At 35.6% G+C, this 17359-nt stretch overlaps 1 protein-coding gene across 6 annotated transcripts in view; it reads right to left on the bottom strand.

Moving 5' to 3' along the window:
• LPGAT1 (lysophosphatidylglycerol acyltransferase 1) overlaps positions 1 to 17359 on the bottom strand; it is an 83720-nt gene that overhangs the window by 19437 nt on the left and 46924 nt on the right. For all 6 annotated transcript variants that reach the window (XM_086343301.1, XM_086343300.1, XM_086343302.1 and 3 more), the window contains 2 exons: positions 15812 to 16085; positions 12377 to 12503 (listed from right to left, as the gene is read on the bottom strand). In XM_086343301.1, the coding sequence (XP_086199427.1) occupies positions 12377 to 12503; positions 15812 to 16085 (401 nt within the window). The remainder of the gene's footprint in view (positions 1 to 12376; positions 12504 to 15811; positions 16086 to 17359) is intronic.

The raw sequence follows: 17359 nt of genomic DNA on the forward strand, positions 1-17359 counted from the left end.
TCCTTGGTGCCAACTCTGCCCTTTGTAACTATGCTTATTAGATTATGTTCTGTTTATTTTTTTACGCGTCTGTTTACTCTATCAGACTGTGCTATACTCATCTTTGCATATCCAGTGTATAAATCAGTGCCTGCTCCTCTGTGAAAACTCAAATTTGCTGAACTTAATTAAATTCAAAGTAATCTGCCAGGGTAAAACTTGATGAGGTGCATCTGTAGACAGCCATCAACAACACAACATGGTTAACTGACACAAGGGTAGTATGACAAGAATAGCTCAGAAATACGGAAACTACTTGTCACCAAAAATAGATTTATGGACAAGAACAGATCCTGTCAAACTTAACACATCAGAATATCTCCGAGTACTCAGTTCCCAGTTTTGCTTTGAGTCATCGTCCTTAGGTAAGCTGCTCAGGCCTCATCCTCAACATACTAAGGAATAATATTTAGAGCTTCCTCCTGGATCCACTAGAAAAGTTTTTTTGTTTTTTTTTTTTAAGCCACTCAGCTATCTGAAAAAAATAATTGGGCAACTCAGATATAAACTTTTACTCACTTCAGTAGAGGAATAAATCAAGGCTCTATGGTAGCAAACCTGGGATCACACAGGAGAGAATTCAGAGTGACTTTAAGGTTTATGTTTAAAGAAAGATAGCAAATACTCAGCACCTAGATCACTGCCTCCCTTCATGTTCAGGAACAACTGAGCCAAACAAGAAAAGTAAATACTCTAAAACCAGAATGTGGTTATATAAGGACTTTAAAGAATTTCTGGGTAAGTTTAAGTGAAGGGGTGTGCATGTCTACTTAGGACACAGGATACATGGAAAAGGCATCACTTGAGTCCTGCTCCTTGTAACAGTCAAAGCTATAGCAAACCAACATGCCATTGAGGGCATAAACAATGAGATGGCATTGTTTATACCTCAAATTTATTCATTATATCTTTTTTGTGTTGCATCCTTTGAGACACAAATGCTTGCTGAATGAACTGAACTATCCAGTAAGCAAAATATAACACTGGTGAGAATCATTACTGTGTTTTCAATGAGTCTAATGACTTCTTAATATTTTTGTTAAGACTTTCTTTTTTAAAGAGTAGTTTAAGGTTCACAGCAAAACTGAGGAGAAGGTACAGAGATTTTTCTGTATCTCTCTAAAGACTTAAAAAATTTTTTTTTAATTTTGAAATAATTTCAGACTCAAAGCAAAGTTACAAAAATACTGCAAAGAATTCATATATATGCTTCAATCATATTCCTAAAATATCATTATTTCTCATATTTACTTTATCATCTTTCCATATATATTTTTTCCTGATCTATCTATATAGTCTTTCCTCAACTTTTGAGAGTAAGTTATAGATGGTGCGTCCCCTAAAATACTTCCATGAATGTTTTTTAAAAATACAAGAACAGTCATTCATATAACTATGCTTCAATGATAAAAATCAGGAAATGAACACTGCTACTATTATGTAATTTACAATCTACAGATTTCATTCAAATTGTGCTGTGTTCCACTAATGTCTATAACAAAAAAAGTAAAGAAAAAAGACAGAAACAAAGGAATAAAGAAACAAGAAAAGAAACAAAGGGGAAAAAAAGGCACCATGCTTTAGGAAAAGGAGAATAGCAGTGAAATAAAAAAGATAGGGTAAAGTATCAGTATCAATAAAGGGAATATTTAATAAGCAGACATATTCTAGGTAAAAAGTATTGAAATCTGAGCTAGGTTATGGCATTTAGATAAAAAGAGAGAACAGAAACAAACATTACAGAAGTAACTTTCATAGGAACTGGCAGCTGAATTTGAGAAAGAGGATAAAATTTTAAAGTGGAAGAGTCAAAAAACTCCAAAATTGTCATTCTGGGTGAGGGTAGAATTATGTTAACATAAACCCCAAAAGGAAAGAAACAAGTTTGTGTGAAGGAAAATGAGTTCAGTTCTAGACATATGAGGTTCAAAGAAGACAGGGTATCCAGGTGGAGGAAAGAAAGCCAAGTGAGGATGTGGAACTTGGGAGAAAGACTGAGAGCCAGAGGTACATCTACACAGGCTCCATTTCTACATACTCTCCTGTTATGAACCTCTTTCACAGGAGAAAAAAGAGAAGACTAAAAACAGGATTCTAGAGAAAGTCTATATTTAAGTAATCTGTGTGTGTGCGTGTGTGTGTCTGTGTGTGTATTCCTGTATTAAATGGAAAGTTAGACAAAAAGACCTAGTTAGCCTTTCCACTTTACAGATCCAATTCAATGACTTTAAGTAACTATAAAATATAAAATATAAATACTGATCAGTGAGAGTTATGCTTAACCATTATTCAATTAAAATTTAAACTCTAAGAATTTTTTTTAATTTGGAAGCTATAATATTTCCAACAAAACTTCCTTAGAAAACAAAAAGCATTTTTTGAATACCAATGGCGGTAACTATGCTTGACTCTAGAGAAATCTGAAAAAGAAAATATGAACCCCCAGAGGGTCAAGGAAGAGAGGATAGAGCTTCATTTCCAAAGCTTACTCTCTCCAGATTCATACAATGAAAATAACTTAGCAAATTAGATTTTAGGTTATTAGCTTCTTGGTTCTGTGTTAACAGTAAAAAATCTCTTTCATGTATAACTTCTTATAAAAATTTGAGATGAAATTAAGCATATCTTCTAAGTAGAGGATGGAGATTTTATCTTATTTGAAATGATGATTCACCTCTTTCAAATCAACTTCATTACAGAAACACAGAATTCAATCCATAATACAGTCAAATCTAAATTAAGACCACTTATTTAATGTCAGCATCCTGAATTGTGTCAAACTAAAATGTTTTGTTTTCTTAAAGAAGAAAGACAAAACTGCTGGGGCAGAAAAGAAAAAACAACTTGGGGGTGGTGAACATCAATAAAAACAGCCAAGCAGAACTAAAAACCTGAAGGTTAAATTTAATGGGTAACTTTCCATTTTCCAACTGGAAGCTTTGAAAAAATCCAGACTTTTCCAGAGTAAAGCTAGGGCACAGAGGCAAAGCAGTAAAAAACAAGAGATGACAAGAAAAGTAGATAGAAAGAAGAGAATCATTAGATAGCAAAACTAGAGGTGAAATGAGTGATAACTATGGTGATAAGGAAAAGTTCTATAAGAAAAACTAAAGACAGGACAATGTTTCCTTTTGCTATTAAAAAAAGTCACTTTCAGTTCAAGAGGCAATTTAATGACCTTACTTTCAGATGAATAATTTGGGGGCTGAGGGTGGTAAACCTCTAAACCTGCATCATTAGTACCTGGTGTGTACCACTTAGGTGTGTATTACTTAGTTACAGTTACTGAGAAAAGTGATCTGAAACCTCAATATGTTGAATAACTTATGAAATTAAAAGACGCTTACTCCTTGGAAGGAAAGTTATGACCAACCTAGAGAGCATATTCAAAAGCAGAGACATTACTTTGCCAACAAAGGTCCATCTAGTCAAGGCTATGGTTTTTCCTGTGGTCACGTATGGATGTGAGAGTTGGACTGTGAAGAAGGCCGAGCACCGAAGAATTGATGCTTTTGAACTGTGGTGTTGGAGAAGACTCTTGAGAGTCCCTTGACTGCAAGGAGATCCAACCAGTCCATTCTGAAGGAGATCAGCCCTGGGTGTTCTTTGGAAGGAATGATGCTAAAGCTGAAACTCCAGTACTTTGGCCACCTCATGCGAAGAGTTGACTCATTGGAAAAGACTCTGATGATGGGAGGGATTGGGGGCAGGAGGAGAAGGGGACGACAGAGGATGAGATGGCTGGATGGCATCACTGACTCGATGGACGTGAGTCTGAGTGAACTCCGGGAGTTGGTGATGGACAGGGAGGCCTGGAGTGCTGCGATTCATGGGGTCACAAAGAGATGGACATGACTGAGCGACTGAACTGAACTGAATACATTACTTATATTCTACTTTATTCTAGATTTTATACTAAAAAAATTATTACACACATTTAAGCTGTTATAAACTCACTTTAAAATTATGGATAGGGGACTTTCCTGGTGGTCCAGTGGTTAAGAATTCGCCTTGCAATGCAAGGGATCTGGGTGTTCATTGCTAGGATTGATGTTGAAGCTGAAACTCCAATACTTTGGCTACCTGATGAACTGAATGCTGGATCTTCTTTGCTGTGCATGGGCTTTCTCTGGTTGTAGCGAGTTGGGGTTACTCTCCAGTCATGTTGCACAGGCTTCTCACTGAGGTGGCATCTCCTGTTTCAGAGCAGGGCTCTCGGGCATGCAGGCTTCAGGAGTTGCAGCTTGCAGGCTTTTGTGTGCGGGGTCAGAGGTTGTGGCATACAAGTTTAGTTGCCCTGCAGCATGCAGATTCCCAACCACTGAACCACCAGGGAATTCCTCAAATAATTTTTCAAATTGAAGAATTAATACATTCACATTGTAAAAAACAAACAAAAGTCCTAAAATAGTACAAAGATTCATTCCCCAGAAGCAGAGGGGGAGAGGAGAGAGGCAGCAGTTACTTTTTTTTGGCAGCATGCCAAATATCTAATTAAATAATGTGAAGAAAAGTGAACTGAAAGTCGCTCAATCGAGTCTAACTCTTTGCGACCCCATGGATGTCTATGGAATTCTCTAGGCCAGAATACTGGAGAGGGTAGCCTTTCCCTTCTCCAGGGGATCTTCCCAACCCAGGGATCAAACCCAGGTCTCCCACATTGCAGGCAGATTCTTTACCAGTTGATTCATAAGGGAAGCCCAATTAAATAATAACTAAGGCTTTATTTTACTGGGTTTTAAGATGACTCTCAGTTTCAGAGATGTTAATATGTGAAAAAATATGTATCTTAATGGATGAAATAGGATATATGATGTCTTACTTGTGTTTTTCAGAACTTACTTGCAGTTTCTAAGAAGTAACACTACTTTATCGACGGGCTTCAAATATCCCCTTTAAAACTACCAAATATAGAAAATATAGTTAGAAAATCATCAACCATACACAAGTTCCCAAGTAAATCCGGATTCTCTAATCTTTCCATTGATCTAACCCTGCCCTTAAAGTACACAGCTTTAATTACACTAAGCCTTGACATCTGGTAGGAAGAATTCCTCTGTCCTGTTTATCTTCAAAACTATCTTAGCTATTCATTTGTCTTTACTCTCTCAAGTGAATTTTAGAACCATCTGTCAAGTTTCCAGAAAAAAACACCCTGAATTCTGATCCTAATAGTCCTGGATAATGTAACTACACTTATATTAAATTTATAGATTAAATTTAATTAAATTTATAGATTGGGAGAATTGATATCTTTATACTTTTCAGCCCTCCCCCTATGAACACAGTATCTCTTTCCACTTTTTCAGTTTTTTTATGTTCTTCAGTGCAGTTTTATATTTTCCTTCATAGAAGCCTTCTACATTTTTTTCTTAAGTTTTATTGGTAAATACTTAATAGTCTTCTTGTTTCTCAGATAAGCATCTTTTAAAAAATATCACATTTTCTATGTATTGTCAGGATAAAGGGATAATACTGATTTTTCTGTGATGATTTTATATCAAGATTGCTGAACTCTATAAATAGACGGTGACCTCAGTTTCTTTGGTTTTCAACATAGACCACTGCAATGGGTCAATCTGACTGGGCTAAAGGATGTCCAAATAATGTTTTACATTATTACAAATGTAATACATTTACATAATGTTTGGTGTGCTATAAGGGTGTGTTCTAAGGATGTCACTGGAAGCGATTAGTATTCAAATCAGAAGACTAAGTTAAGAAGACCCGCTTCGCCAATGCTGGCGGGCAGCATCTACTCCACTGAGGTCCTGACCAGCACAGAATAGTGGAAGAAGGGGGAGCCCACTGTCTTTGCTAAGACCTCCTTCTGCTGCTCTAGAGCATCAGCACTCCTAGTTCTTAGGCTTTCACACTTCCCCAGCTTTTTCAGACCTTGGGACTCAGACTGAATTATACCACTGGCTTTCCTGGTTCTCCAGCTTGCAGATACTGGATCATGGGACTTCCCGGCTTCCATAACCAGGAGAGCCAACTCCTGTAATAAATCTATTCTTGATCTCTCTCTATATCCTATTGGTTCTATTTCTCTGAAGAACCCTAACTAATACAACTATCCATCATCCCAATGGATGATTTATATCTCATTTGCCAATTAAGTTTAGAACAATTTCAATATCTTTATAGTTAGGGACATAGTAGGGAAAAATCCTTTTTAATGACTCATCAAACAATAAAAAGACTATGGACTTTCTCAATCCGTCACTATCAGGGTATCTTAGGCAAATTGATTCTCTTTATATGTTACATGCCAGAAGAGGTCTCGACTCTAAATTGAAATTTCTGACATTATTGTTTGGGGTTAAAGGATGGTATAAGGAGGTATGATTTTTTTTCTCAAAGCACTGGATATATTTGAAAAATTTAAACTAATAACAGCATTCAAAAAACTATTTCTGACAATCAGACATTATTTACCTCTTTGACAGAAGTAGGCATCATCACTTGCAAGGTATTTCTTGTGAAACAAATTTAACCCTTAATCTGATGAAGTTGTAGTACCTACCCACCAATTTATAGGAAATATAGGGAACAGAGGAATACATAGGATACAATCAGCAAAACAAAAACTGTATAAACTCTACAGGGCAAACGATATGGTATCTCAGCAAATAAGCTACAAGGAAAATAAGAGAGGGAGGAATCTGGACACCGAAGAAACTTGCGATACGTCAACCAATTGCAAGTTAACCGAATCCAAAGTGTCAAAAAAATAATTTATGAGACAATCCAGGAAAACTGATGATTGATTGGATGTTTGATAATACTAATAAACTATTAACATTTTAGGTGTGACAATGTGTACTGGTTTTTACAAAAAGAATTATTAAATTTTAAAGAATATACAATAAAACATTTACAAATGAAATGATATAATGTCTGAGCCTTCCTTCAAAATAATCCACTGGAACCTGGGAAATAACACAGAGGAAACAACATTCACCATAAGAGTAAGACAGGTACATGGGGTTTCATTTCCAGGTTTGAAATTTTCCATAACAAAAAGTTTTGGAGGAAAACACTATTTCTGAAATTATAGCCCCTAAAACTGATAAAAACTTGTAACTTGTTTTAAGAAGTAAAGGGAAAAAACAGAAAGAAAAATCAAAGTGATATAATATTAATCACAAATATTATAGGTTTATGCATTAAATTAACAAAATATTATACTATTTTAAAATGTTGGTAATTTTTCTAATAAATAAGTTTTTCTGTAATTTTAATAACACTCTGCAATCTAACATGATAACTCACAGGCTAAATATATCTACTATAAAAAATCTAAAACATGGGGTAAGATAAACTGTATGTATGTACTGACATTCAGCATAGTATTAAAATCAAGAATGAAATCTGAGAAATCTATTATCAATAGGAAAATAATTAAATGTGTTTAGTAACCAGGATTTTGGAAAGCCACTAAAAATGTAAAAACTTCATAAGGCTACTTGAAAATACTTATTAAATTTGTAATCTTAACATCTAGAACATGTGTAGTACAGGTTGGCTGCTGCTGCTGCTGCTAAGTCGAGTCAGTCTTGTCCGACTCTGTGCGACCCCATAGACGGCAGCCCACCAGGCTCCCCCGTCCCTGGGATTCTCCAGGCAAGAACACTGGAGTGGGTTGCCATTTCCTTCTCCAATGCTTGAAAGTGAAGAGTGAAAGTGAAGTCGCTCAGTCGTGTATAGGTTTAACATTCATTAAAATGCAATGTGGAATAAAGTAGAATAAAAATAACTTTTATGCATATTACAACTGCAGCTACACCATAAATATACATAAAACAATATTGAAATATGAAAAAAAAATTTATGTGAGCATGCTGGGAGAGATTTTTTCCCTCTATGATGTATTTTCATAGTTATATGTTTTTATTTTTAAAAAGAAATTTAATGTTTTACAAAGTACACAATAGAGAGCATCTAATAACATTAAAGAAATTTAATCCTTTAATCCCCTAAAGCTAAAATATCATTTTAGTATATCATCAATAAAAATTATTAGTGAGATATTTTATATTCCTTTTTCCTACTAGTCTTTAAAATTCACTGTATATTTTACACATACAGAACATCTCAAATCAGACTAGCTACATTTTAAGTGCTCAATAGCAAATGTGGCTAGTGGCTGCTGTAACTGGACAGTCCATGTCTAAATAGCACGAACTTCAGCATTCATACATTCAACAAGTACTGCATTCTAGAAATGTTTTATTTTCTTTACTGATAAAACTATCCTGAGGCAAATATGTCAGAATGTTAACACTTGTCCATTCTTGCTAATGAATATATTTTCTTTAAAAATATTCATTAAATAGTACTTTTCTGAATTAATTCCCACCCTCCTACAAACAGAAAATAATTTACTACCCAAAGTCTTTAACTGAACACCTTCGAAGTTACCAACGTTCCAATCAAATTAGACATGAACGAAGTTACCAATGTTCCAATCAAATTAGACATGAAAGTAACACCTCTGCTTTTAGCAATTTATCTATGCCACTACGCTCATGGTTTGGAGAAGGAAATGGCAACCCACTCCAGTACTCTTGCCTGGAGAATCCCATGGATGGAGGAGCCTGGTAGGCTATAGTCCATGGTGTCGCTAAGAGTTGGATACAACTGAGCGACTTCACTTTCACCTTTCACTTTCATGCATTGGAGAAGGAAATGGCAACCCACTCCAGTATTCTTGCCTGGAGAATCCCAGGGACAGAGGAGCCTGGTGGGCTGCTGTCTACGGGGTCTCACAGAGTCAGACACGACTGAAGCAACTTAGCAGCAACAGCACACTCATGGTTATAACTTAAGATTTTTTAAAATATAAGCTATTTCTGCATGACGGAATGTTCTCCAACTCACTTTTTCTAATTTGGAGTGAAGCAGACATTTGTATTAAGGATGGGGCATTCTATCCCTGTAATTAAAATCTAATTCATGTTTAATTTTGCTACTAACTCCTTAACAGCAGCATACTGTGCCCATTTCTACTTTAATAGGAATAAGCTGTCTTCTGATGTGACTGTAATATGAAGTGGAGGAAAAAGTTGTTCCCCTCAAATGGTTCTCATTTTAAAGGGGCTTCCCTGGTGACTCAGATGGTAAAGAGTCTGCCTGCAGTGTGAGGGGACCTGGATTCGATCCTTGGGTTGGGAAGACTCCCTAGAGAAGGAAATGGCAGCTCACTCCACTATTCTTGCCTGCAAAATCCCATGGACAGAGGAGCCTGGCAGGCTACAGTCCATGGGGTTGCAAAGAGTGAGAGATGACTGAGCGACTTCACTTTCTTCTTTCACTTTCCTCTTTTAAAACAACCTTCACTTCTGAAAGAGATCCATAATGCAGTTGTATCCACAGTAACGAAAAATATTTCCCTAGTTAAATAATATATAGCATTGGGAAGTAAAGAATAAGACACCTTTTAAAGTAACTTGTGCTTAGTCGTGCAGTTGTGTCCAACTCTTTGTGACCCCATGGACTGTAGCCTGCCAGACTTCTCTGTCCATGGAATTTTCCAGGAAAGAATACTGGAGTGGGTTGCCATTTCCTTCTCCAATAAAGTAGTTTAGATCCAATCTATGCAGAATGCTAATTTATTAGTACTGGATTTATTGATAACCTTATATATCTTAGTAATAGTACTTTGTGTAGTTTTTTAAACACTTTAAAAATCAGTGTATCATTTGGTGCTCAAACAATGCATTTACGGCACTGTTATTTACTACCTGTTCATAGGATAGGATCTAATAAGTAACCACATCACAAATTTTAACTTTCTCATTTATGTGGTATTTTAGGAAAGTATTCTATAGTACATAATAATATGTACATTTAGAGTTCATCTCTTCCAGAAATTCTAAAAATCAACATAAGCCTAAGAAGTAACAATTGAACTGACAATGTAGAAAACTGCTTTTGGAAGAAAAAACAGTTTATATCAGAACAGTTAAAATTAGCTATTGCATTCTTCTAATTTTTTCCCCTAAGCATCAGTATAGAAACATAAAATCTAAAAGAACATTCAGCTGCGCATTCTGGTAACTGGATATTCTTTTCCTATTTAAATAAAGACCAAATGTTTTCCAAGCACTTAAGTGTACTGGCGCATCACGGCTGCAGTCACTTGGTGGGGAATGTCTTTCTTGCTCAGAGATCTCCATACACCCGTCACAGTACGTTGCAAAGAGACAAAGAACAGTGGAATCCACTTAGTAGCCTTGACAATAATTTCCAAGAAGAGAAAAGTAATGCATTAAAGAAATTTAAAATGGCCTAACCATTGATTAATGGTAAATAAATGATGGCAACTTTATTATTTCCCAAGTATACTCTGACGGTCAGCAATGTTGCAGTATAATAATAGAGTGCTCCAGCCATCCAGAGGCACACTGTGCTATTCTCAGCAGGCTCCAAGATGATCGCACAGGAAAGGACAGTTACTATTCTATTCAGTTCAGTCGCTTAGTCGTGTCCAACTCTTCACAACCCCATGGACTGCACCACGCCAGGCTTCCCTGTCCATCACCCCTCTGTCGTCCCCTTCTCCTCCTGCCTTCAATCTTTCCTAGCATCGGGGTCTTTTCAAATGAGTCAGTTCTTAGCATCAAACTACCTTCCATGAAATCTACTTAAAATACAATAAAAAATACTTCATATACACAGAAACCTATTACAAATTTAATATTTATGAGTTGTTAAAACTTCTCTTTAACCTGTTTGTGCTTTCAACTTGGAGTTTCACTCCCCTGGTGCTTTAGTGGTTAGGATTTGGTGCTTTCAACTTGGAGTTTCTCCTAGCATTGTTTCATTTAGTCTCTACTATCTCCAAATTTGATTTGCTCTAAAACAACTGCATTTTAAGTGGTAGTAGTGATCTATCATATTGGCTCTTTGCAAACTTTTCTACTAATTGCATTATTTCTTTTGAAGTAGAGAAATTACATGTAATACTCTAAGTGGGATCTGATAAATACTGAGCAAAATAGAATAATTCCTTTCTGACTCTCACATGTGTTCTTGTTGCTGTTGTTTAGTTGCTAAGATATGTTGGGTACGCTAAGTCATGTCCAACACTTTGTGACCCTATGGATTGTAGCCCCCCAGGCTCCTCTGTCCATGGGATTTCCCAGGCAGGATACTGGAGTGGGTTGCCGTTTCCTCTTCCTGGTGATCTTCCTGACCCAATGGTCAAACCCTCATCTCCTGCACTGGCAGGCACATTCTTTACTACTGAGTCACCAGGGAAGCCCAACTATCACATGCATTGCTGTTGTTGTTTTAGTTGCTCAGTCATGTCTGACTCTTTGCGACCCTGTGGACTATATAGCTCACCAGGCTCCTCTGTCCGTGGGATTCTCCAGGCAAGAATACTGGAGTGGGTTGCCATTTCCCTTCTCCAATCACATGTATAGTCTTCTAAATTATACTAGGGGGAAAAAACTAGCAAAAGTACTAACTTGTCTAGCTACACCAAATTACCAAAGTGATCATTTCGATTAAATTCTCTAAGAATGGGTGTTGCTTTATCTTTAAAGTCAGTTGAGATAAAGAAGAAAAACATTTTCTATGTCACATGAAGCAAAACTGGCTTGTACTAATTTTGGGCTAACAGTAATGTTCTGGATAAGATATGCTTAACCGCAGAAAAAGAATACATTCATGAATAGACTTTAAAACCTACCTATAAGTAAACCAAAATTATCATTTTTCAGTGAACTTCATAGTTTCCAAACTACCTTCTATCTGTATGCACCTATTTCCCACTTTAAGCAGTCAGGGCCACTTAGTTTTTCTTGCCAATCTCCCCACATTAAAAGAGAAAGAGATCTAACCTCATTATTTGTATTATTAACATTTGTATATATATATGGTTTCTAATGCTGCATTTTAAATCTCTTATTCTAATTGAAAACATTTCATTCTTATTTAAAAGTTTTAAAATACAACCAAACAACTGGAGAGTCTGAACAGAAACCAATTCTTCTGAGAACAATAAACAAACAAACAAAACAGAAAACCAAGAATGGGTAAGGAGTACCATGTATGTTTCCATTTATTTTAATTTCAATGGTGTTATTCCTGACAGGACAAATCTAGAATATGCAATGAACAGACTGTTTTGGAATTAAGAAAGCTAGGGGTTAAAATAAAGCCAAAATCCCCCCAACAGCCAAACAAAACACCAATCTTTCTTTTCCTATCCCCCAGGGTGTCCTGGTGGCCTAGAATAATACATGAGGTGACCTAGTCAACCTACGGTTGATAGAGACAGTACTTTATGTTGGATTTATGCTGAGTACTAATGCGGGATTCTTACCTGTAATGTACATGTATGACTGCTGGTTTCCTGTATCCAAGGATCCAGGTTTGAATATCTATGGGTTCAGCTTTGGGATAAGCTATAGTTGTATCTATTATCCACTGGAGGCCTTTTGATTTGTTGTCTGAGAACAATATAAAATTGGATCAATTTTTATATTATTTGCATCAAATAACACTAAGAAAAACTAACCTGCAATAAGCATAGAAAGTATAAAGCATCTTGAAAACGTCAAAAGCTAAAGTATCACATCAGGAAAGTAAAAAGCAGATCTCAAAACAAACAAAAAAATCCATTCACAAGATAATACAAACACTAAGATTTGTGATACTTGGAAGATATTAATAAATATTGGATTAAAGCAGTAAAATTAAGCACTTTATTGACACACATGATCTTCAGTTGCTGCTTTTGTTCAAAACCAACAACAAAACACCCCTCCCATTATGTCAAGAGTTATAGAAAAATAAAGCACTAAACCGTCCACCCTTTGGCAGAACAACAGGTGGTAACCATTGTTGTGGGAGGGGCCGGGGAAGTTCTGCTCACTGCAGTCCTCTGCACTCCGTTTCTGTTCCCAGCTCAGGGTACAAAGTTGAGCAAGAATTGAGAGGGGAATCCTCACAGAGAATGCTAATAGGTAGACTTTAAAGTGTAGAGGTCTATCCTTTGTTTGAAGTAATTAAAGGATCTTTAAAACAATAAAACTTACTTTTAAACATAAGGCCAAATGTACAGAAGGAATCAATAATATTTTACTTAAAGTGTCAAATAATTTAAAACTGGCCTAAAATTGTTTTAAAATTTTAGACAACATTCTAAAGGGGAAAAATACTCATATAAGAAATAAGTTTAAAAATTTTAATTTTTAAATAATATATTGCTGAAGGAATAGTGTAGGTAAAGAAAGACATTTTAACAAGCTACCCATGACATACAAGCTGAAATGTTTGGGGCTAAAGTAATGACTGCAACTTACCTTGAGCTGCATTAAAAAAAAAAAAAAAAACAACAACCAAAATGGACTAATAGACAGATAGAAGGATAGAGAGACATGTGATAAAACAAATACAGTAAAGTGTTAACTGTAAAATCTAGTTGGTCTGCTCACTAACTGCAAAATTGCAAAGTTCTTTTAATTTTTATGTATGTTTAAAAATTTTTATAATAAAATGGTTGGGAAAAATCACCAGAGTTCAATTTAATATTGATTAAATCACACAAAAATGAAAATACTAATCCTTTTAAAGTTAATTAGATACAACTTTATTTTCACACGTTTATGCTTACATGTTTAAAACCAACATGAAGGCATGGTTTGTGTTTATATAGAATAAAATACTAAATAGTGAATATGAACACTAAAAAAATAAGATACAAATACCAAAACATAGAGAAGAAAAGGTAAAATATAAGTAAAACTAGTTTTGGGGTATATAGCTTTATAGAATTTCTTATGGATTTTTCCTAATCTGCTAGAATTAAGAAATTTTTTTTTTCTTGACAGGTAAGAAGTGGATTTATTTAGAGAGATACACATCCCATAGACAGAATGTGATCTGTCTCAGAAGGCGAGGGCGGCCCTGGGAGAAACACACTCTACAGAGTGTGGGTCATCTCAGAAGGTGAGAGGCCTAAAAATTTCAACTAAGGTAAGATAAGTAATAAACAATTTCACTTTGGTTATAAACAGAGACTGTTTCTGTCCAAAAGGAAAACAAAACAAAACATTTTTCTTCCCTTGTGTGTAATGATTATGATAAGTACCCATTCCTTTGGGATCTAGACCACTACAGAATATTGACTGGGTAAAACTATTTAAAAACAGCAGCCTTTATTAGTGCAATTAATCCTGTTTGGAAGACCTTTGTCTTCAAGCTTTGGCTTGGCTGACATTGCCACAGTCTCTGCAGCCGTGAAGCTATTCCAAACCTTCCTTTTCTATTAAAAGACTCTTTCAATTTGTCTTTTTAATAGATGATGAAAGATCAAGAGAGCTGACTGCCAGGCAGCTGTTTGCAAAAAACAAATAAAAGAACTCAGCACAATCTCATGGCATTATTTTTGTATCTGGTCCTTACTGTCATCTAAAACAACACACATTTCTGAGGGTCCATCATTTCCATTTTTATTTTATCTAAAGACTATTAAAAGAAATAGCTACTAAGGAAACAGGCCTAGTCAGTTTCTTTCAGCTTTTTGACTTATAATTTATCAGCAAACTTTCATAGTGTCTTAGAGAAAATTGTTCAAAAGAGCCTTCACATTGTTGGCACAAATAGATGCTGCAGATCTGCATACTTCATCAGACTATCTGCAAGAGAGCTGCATCTTTGAGGATGGTTTACTTTTTCCTGGCCATAAAAGTAATATGTGCTATTTTTTTTTAATTCAGAAAAGTATTAAGAAATGGGGAAAAAATATCCATAATGTTACAACTCAGAGAAGCAATCACTAATATTCTGGAATCTTTCCTTTCACAAATTTTCTACTGCCTTATTATTTACATATTTAAGCTCATATTGTTTACACAAGAGTTGTTATGTTCCTCCTACTCCATTAATATTATAGAGCAGAAGCATTTTCTAAGCCCATAGACATCATTCATAATGATTGTGTTGTATTCTGTTAGACGGATATTTAATAATTACTTATCTATTCTCTCTTCTGGCTATTTCCAATTTCCTGCCATTTGACATAATGCTGTGATAAACTACTGTGCCAGTATTTCAGATCATTCCATTTTGATAAGTATTATATGCAGTGGAGTAACTAATCAACATTTTAAGACTTTCAATAAATACTGCCCAATTGTATTAAACTCATTCTCTGTATTAAAAACAAAAAAAAACTTTCTAAATTTGATAAATGCAAAATATATGTATCATTACAATTTCATTTGCATACAGTTTTTCAAATTACTCATTTCTACTCCTGTATCTTTTAATATACTAATTCCACTTATAGGAATTTACACTACTTACATGCTTCACAAATCTGAAAAGATATTTACAGGAATGGCAACTGAAGCAGTGTGAATGACCAGGAGAAAGATATACAGGAAGGGAAAGACACCTTTGACCTTATACATTCCTATACTATTTGAATAGATTACTGTAAGCATGGACTACTTTGTAAATAGAAACATTAAAAAGTTATATTTTCAGGACTTCCCTGGCAGTCCAGTGGTTTAGGATGTGCCTTCCAATGCAGGGGATGAGGGTTCAATTCCAGGTTGAGGAACTAAGATCCCACATGTGAGTCCTGAGCTACAACTAAAATCCAACATAGCCAAACAAATAAATATTTTAAATTATATTTTCATCTTCTTCCTCAGTATTATTTCTATTCAACAACATTGTAAATATAAAAAAGAACTCCAGAAAAGCCTCTAATTTCAAGAAAAGAAAAAAATGCTAAAAACCATCGTACCTAATTCCTTAGCGTCTCCTCCTGCTGGACTTCCATTTTCCTGTCGTGCTACAAGTGCACGCAAAATAATTTTTGTTGCCCCAACTCTTGGCAAAGTGACATGTGTAAGAAATGGCAAGTTATTTTTCTTGGCAAATGACTGACTGGTTTCTCGCCTCTTCCTGAGGAAGCCCCCTTCTGGAAACAGAACAATCCATTTTCGATCTCTGCTCCTGTAATTATTTTCTAGGTGCTTCTTAAGAAGAAGAAGCTGTTGGTCACGATGAGATTTTCCCTAGAGGGTAGACACATGTATAATAAGTATAGGCATGTTTGAAATTTAAAGACCATAAATGCTAGAAATGACTGCTTCCAGAGTAAATTCCAAACACAGGCTAGAACAGTGACTTCCCCCTGCACTGCTTACTTCCCCTTTTGACCACAGTGGCAAAAGGAAGTTATTACCACTTACATAAATAAACTCTTCTTTCTGAAGAAACAAAGTGCTCTAATTGCCCCTGAAAGTTTATTCACTCTTCATTAGTGAGTATTTACTGAGTATCTACTACTTACTTGCCAGGCACGTCTTAGAGAAGTAAGACACCCTCGTGGAGGATGCATGCAACTGGTGATAAGTGTTAGGAAGAAGAGTAAGAGGCTAGAGAAGTGCAACAGGGTCAGGGGAAGCAACTCCAGGGAGGTGAAATTTAAGCAGAGAGGCTATTGTGAGGGAATAAGCCATGTGAACATGAGTGGCAGAGAACTCGAGGTGATGAGGACAAAAGAGACAAAGGGCCCTGAGGTGGGAGTAACCTTGGCATTTCAGAGAGCATGACAAGGTCAGTGTGGCTGAGAAATGCAGAGAGGTGGAGATCATAGGAGAAAGGCCTTGAGTTTGGTGAGTAGTAATTTGGGATGGGATGTCATTAAACAGTTTTCAAAAAGGGAGAGTCATGATCTTATTTACATTAAATATCTTCTAGCTCCAGTGACAAAAAGACTGCAGGAAATAAGTTAGGAGACTGCTGTAGAGTCTGGACAGGGGAGTTTGATGAGATTCAACTACAGGATATAGATGAGAGGTACATACATTCAGGAAAAAAGTCTGAATGCTAACAGGATGCTCTGATGGACTGGGTTTCAGTTTTGAGGGAAAGTAAGGAAAGAGGATAACTTGGATACTGAAAAAAAGAATTCAGAAGCATTTTCAGGAAAGCCCCAAACTCATGACTAAATATTAGAAAGGCTCTCCCTTTCAGTATGATCAATTTGCTAGTAATTTTCCAGCCAACAAAATTACAGAAGCTCCCCCCAAATAATTCGTATGCTTTCAGTCTTTAAATTATTCCAAGCGCAAAACAAGTAACAATTTTCTTAGCTGATTTATGGAACTGATTATGATTAAACTTTATTTATTAAGTTCCCAACACTACATATAAAATATTTTTAATATCCTTGGAAATATTTTATTAAAAATGTCTAGTAGCAAAGCCCCAACAGATTTTCTATAATAGTAATATTTTTTTCTCTCTATTACCCTCAAGTTATAGATTTTAATTACTATATAAC

Source organism: Bos grunniens, chromosome 16 (assembly GCF_055505025.1).
Source record: "Bos grunniens cultivar Pamir isolate PY7600 chromosome 16, Bosgru_T2T1.0, whole genome shotgun sequence".
Lineage (NCBI taxonomy): Eukaryota > Metazoa > Chordata > Mammalia > Artiodactyla > Bovidae > Bos > Bos grunniens.